This window comes from Monopterus albus, unplaced genomic scaffold (assembly GCF_001952655.1).
Source record: "Monopterus albus unplaced genomic scaffold, M_albus_1.0 scaffold18.1, whole genome shotgun sequence".
Classification (NCBI taxonomy): domain Eukaryota; kingdom Metazoa; phylum Chordata; class Actinopteri; order Synbranchiformes; family Synbranchidae; genus Monopterus; species Monopterus albus.
Window position 1 is genome coordinate 441,719 of NW_018127898.1, and position 5,379 is coordinate 447,097.

A 5,379-nucleotide genomic window follows, 5' to 3' on the forward strand; every position below is an offset into this window, starting at 1 on the left:
TCTTTTCTGTGGCTCCAAGGCTACAGGTTACTGTAGAACAGACGCTCCTCTCCCTGAAAGCCTCATGCTTTCTAACACACTCTCTCTCTCTGTGTCTTGTCAGTCACCCTGACCTTGTCCTTAAAACAGACACAGGGTTTATGTCTTATAATCATTAGATGGACATAGCCTCATACAGTACAGCGTTTTCACTTTTATCTATAAGTGAAGTTAGTATGAAAGGATGGCATTTGAAACATGGGTCTCTTGCTGTGTTTCTAGGTGACAAAGAAATGATACAACTGTCCAAAAGAGGACACAGTAATGACTCAGAGTGTTTTTAGACAGCCTGTGTCTCATTGCTTACTTTTAAAAGGTCTCTTTTTAGCCAGATGTAAGGTGGGAAAAAGTGCAAAATGACTTCACAACAGGCAATGGTTATGTATTCTATGACAGGCACACACACATACAGCACATATTTATACACATGCCCATTGAAATTTACTGTATGACCCCTCTTGGTCACAACTACAGTATATGCAGCAAACCTACAGTACAAGGCATTTTACTGTGTGTTTATCGCACATTCAAATACTCAGTTCTCTACATTAACGAGGTGACAATCAAGTTGAAGACATTTTTTTAAACTTACTTTAACAATTGCCATTGATTTCTTTTGTTACAGTACATCTATGGTAATTGACACAATTTTTAAAACAGATGTTACAATTTGGTCTAGTTCATTAAAGAAGCATTTTAAATTTTACTTTCTCAAATCACACAGCATTATTCACTCTTAGCACTCCCTCAGATAACTTTGAATATATATTTACACAATGAATAATATTTTGTCATGCTATTCATTAATTAACTTCAGTTTTGCAGACATACAGAGACTATCCACATTCAGACATCTGACAGAGTCAAAGCAGAAGTACATATGGCAGCAAACACATTGTACAAAGTGTTCATTCATGTCTTGGAAGAGGTATTACTTCAGGCGACCGCATAGGTCGCTGTATGGGTGCATTTTGCTTTAAAGTCACTTGAATAGAAATTATAAGAACTGTGGAGAAAACAGCCTTGAGTTAAGCTACAAATCAGCTAAATAACTGATATTTAATTGGAGATTGTATTTGAGTAAATGGTTAAATTAATGAGTTAATCAATATTAATTAAGTCAATTGTTAAAAATAGATCAGTTTATTAGTTCGCTGAAATTTTGCTTGAAGCTTTGGATTTGATCCTAAAATGTGGAGGCGTTTGGATGTTGCATTGCCCTAATGGTTATACTTATCTTCTTAAGCTACTGTTAATGCTCCTTTTTATTTTCCAGTAAAATATCAATCAGTAATTGTTTTATGAGCAGTCTCAAGACTCTGTAGCTCCTCAATCAAAGCTGAAAGGATGTGACAATTGCAGTTTATTAAACTTGTGGTGCCTCCCATCACAGATCTTTACTTTTTCTAATCTTCTGCCTTTGTCTTCACTCATTTTGCTTAATATAGTGTATACAGAAAGTAAAGGGGACAATTATCTAAAAATTAATAACAAATAAATTATTGTAAAATAATTTAATTGCTTGACAGAGCTCTTGAAAATAAGAAATATCACAAACTATCTACAGAAAGTGCAACAGCAAATAAAGTTATTAGTAAACTGAGGATCATTCTTTTACACCATATTTTATTTGCTCCCTCTGTTTCCTGGAGCGTTGACCCTAGAAACCCAAAAAGGAAAGTCCTGTCCTAATTAATTAATTAAACACAACTGTCAGATGTGACTGATAGTAGAAAATGAGGGGGAGAGTGTTAAGGTAGAATGTTATTTAGCCATAGTGACCTCTGGTCTCAGAAGTCACTATAAAGCAGAAACCTGACACTGTCACAATATCTGCTTTCAATTTTGTGTATAATGTTGAAAATTTCTCTTTGGTACATGTCATGAAAGTGTTTTCAGGCTTCAAATGTTAGAATTTCCTAAACAGCTTTTATTCCACCCAGGCACAAATAAGCAAGGCTTCACTGACACTAAAGACCCTGATAAACTAAGAGTTGTTTTATGGTCTACTTGGGTTGGTTTCCGGGACAGTTATTGCTTAAAAGAAAATCTGCAGCCCCCTGAAAGATAACTAAATAGTTATTATATTCCTGATATTCAAAAGGACACATGCACCCTCTCACACACAAGTAAAACACACACACCTGTAACCTGTGGTTTCACCTGACCTGACACATTTCAAAGAAGCATTCATGACCTTGTCTGAGATTTAAAAAAAGAATGTGCTAATACATGGCAATTATTCAGTAAAGCAATCTCCATCCTATTCAACCATTAGTTCAGAGACAAATATCCATAAAGGGAAACAACTATACCTAAAAAAAATCTGCTTCAACTGAAGTGGGACTCCTAACATTAACATCGTCACAAAATGTTTTATGGCTCCAAAGAGAATCTGTTTTACTGAACCTGCAAAGTGTTATTTAAAACCTACCAAATAACTGGCCATATCGTCATTATTTATAAAAGAACACACATGTGGCACGTTAAATAAAAAGAGACTAGTAGCTTTAAAGAATGATCACTGAGAAAACTGTCTAGATGAATTTAAACCTGGTTTGTTTTTAAAAGAGCAGTTACACTCCATTATACAGTTAAATACACAGTCAAGGTGTAAAAACCTGGGTGTTGTTTCTGATAAAGGGTGAAAAGGGGAGTAGAGAGGTCATGGTTGTGTGTGTCGGGGGGCTTTTCTATCTTTGTGAGGAACATCTGTCTTAAAAACTGCAGTTATTAGGAATGATAAAGACCCTCTGTTGCCAGTTTAATAGGTACACCTAGCTAGGTCTGGGTCTATTTCAACTGATATAAATTGATTAGATAAAATATTCTAAACATGTCTTGTGATACTGTTTAACACAAACTACAGCCACTGAAAAGACTGTAAAGTCGAATCAACACTTTTCTGGAACAGTTGCAACAAAAGCTGACCGTTACACCCTTCATCAGTGTAGTTAGTCAGTTTAGCCAGGTGTACCTAATAAACTGCCAACTGGGCATATTCCTCATGTGGCTGGCTTTAAAAATAAAATTCACCCAACAAGAGACATTTCATTGATACAGGACAGTAAATCGATAGTTAAAGGCAAACAACAGCTTCTCTGCCTCAGAGCTGAAAACAAACCATCCAGACTTTCAGGCTGACATTTTTAGAGGTAGAGCAGTGACAGTGAAATATGGACTGGCTGTTCTGTTTCTGCTTGGGATGTTACATTCAAATGAGGTTTAAATGAATGTATGGCTTCCAGCTGTGAATCAGAAAGTGTCCACATATCTCAGTGAAATTACCTTGGCTGCTAGCAGCTGTCACAGTGCTGTGTCAGTATTTCATTGTTCATTGTTGGTGGAGTAGCTCCATGTCCAGATAGCATTAGCAGAGTCTGCTTCGCTGCATTGGCCAAATTAATTTAAAGTGAGCTTTTCAATAGTATCAAATTCTCATAAGTGCATACTGTTACAGGAAAGACTTCGCCTATTGTATCTGCCAATAAATTCTAAGGGCACTAACTCACTGTCAGTGTTGGGTGATTGCCTGAGGAAATTAAGTCATGGCTTTTACTTAACTATCTGAATCTCAATGAGAGTAAAACTTAATGTGTGGTTTTTAAAGGCGCAAACGTGGTGGGGACCCTTATCCTTAATCTTGGCCCAAAATGCTAAATCGCAGGTAAAAAAAAAATCTTGATATGCTTTTTGCCCAATAAACTAGCTCTGTGGTTAAAACCTGCGTTTTTCAGCTTCAACAGCTTTCAAAAGTTAAACCATTTTTTCTTTCATGCCTTTATCAGTTCGAGGATTGACTATTGTAAAACACTGTACGCTGTCATTAGTAAGTTGTCCCTCTCCCGACCTTAACTTGTCCAGAAGGCCAGGGCTCGTCTATCAAACACAAGGAAATCTGACCACATAACCTCCGCTCTGGCTTCCTGTCCAGTACAGAATAAATTTTAAATTATTATGATTTGAACGGTCTAGCGCCATCCTACCTGATTAATCTTCATGTGCCAGGAAGATCTCTCTGGTCTGCCAGTCAGCTGTTGATGAACATGTCCAGATTCAGGCTTAAGCTCAAGGTTGATCATACCTTACCATATGAAGCTTGTGGAACAGCCTTCCACTGGAGATTCTGTCTGCCCAGAACCTGGCACTTTTTAAATCATGTTGGAAAACTCATTTGTTCTCTATGGTTTTTCACACTAACTAAGGTTGGATGGGTGACTTGGGTTTTATTGAGTGTGTTTCTAATTTTGTGAACTGTTCTATAAGACATTTTATGTGTATTATTGTACTGTATGATAGGTTAATTTTAATGTCTGTTGTGCTCTCTGATGTCTGCATGTGTTATGTTGTATTTTAGTTATGCCTTGTGCCTTGTGTGATTGTTAATCACTTTGTGATTCTTCCTTTTTTTTAAGTGCTATATAAATAAAATTGCTATTGCTAAGTTTCTTCTTTACTGGCATCTTTCTACCTCAGAGAGCCAAAAGCAGTCCGCTAGTTCTCACTGGGCCATGAACAAGGTGATGCTAGTTGAGCTCAGATAGGGCGTTGGTCAACTGATTGAGATGGTTTATGTAGTTAACTACTGATGGCGAGGTTAAAATGAAAATGAAGCCCCAGGTCAGTATGATAATGATAGTTAAGGTGGCTGAGGTTAGGGTTATTTCCTGGACAAGGGGTCAGAGTTAGAATTGGGTTAGTTTTTATTTTAATTTCATTGTTTTGGCTTTGGGAAATAAAGATTTCAGTATATTCCAGTCCTCACAAAGACAGAAGAAGGTGTAAGTCTATGTCTATCCATGTGTACATGTGCTGTTCCCTTGACTTTGTGTGTGTGTTTGTGGAGAATAGTATGTGTAGCTGGTAGGAATCTTCAAGACTTGTTTCTTTAAGCACCGAAGTAGCTGATGATCAAAGCAGCCAAATCTTGGTGTCCTGTGGTCTAGAACTACAGTCATGTGACACAGGTGAGTCTGCCAGAACTGTGTACATCCTTTACTCATCTATGAACGCGATCCCTTCAATCCTGCAGAGTAAAACACACAAACCCAGAGTTACAACAACACAGAGCGCTGCCCTCAGTTTGTGATTGCATGTTGGAGTGACAATTGCAAAGCACACGAGAAGTGTGTAAGTAACCACAACATGCAGCGGGAATATTTTCATATTGCAAGGGTGAGGAAAAAGAGGGTGTGGCCTCGCCTTTGCAGCAGCCTCAGGACGAGAGTCCTTTTGATTGGAGTTGAGTGATTTCCACATGGTGGTTTTAGACATTTCATCAGATATATTAATGTCAGAGGGGTCACATCTGAGGAGCATGGAGAGGAGAAGGAGGGGAAG

The 5,379-nt window shown here is 37.7% G+C and overlaps 1 protein-coding gene across 1 annotated transcript in view; it reads right to left on the reverse strand.

Moving 5' to 3' along the window:
- Window positions 1-6: 6 nt before the first annotated feature.
- slc4a8 (solute carrier family 4 member 8) overlaps window positions 7-5,379 on the reverse strand; it is a 32,269-nt gene continuing 26,896 nt past the window's right edge. Inside the window, 2 exon segments of the mRNA XM_020592783.1 lie at window positions 7-5,065; window positions 5,242-5,347. Coding sequence (XP_020448439.1) covers window positions 5,060-5,065; window positions 5,242-5,347 — 112 coding nt within the window. The 3' untranslated portion in view covers window positions 7-5,059.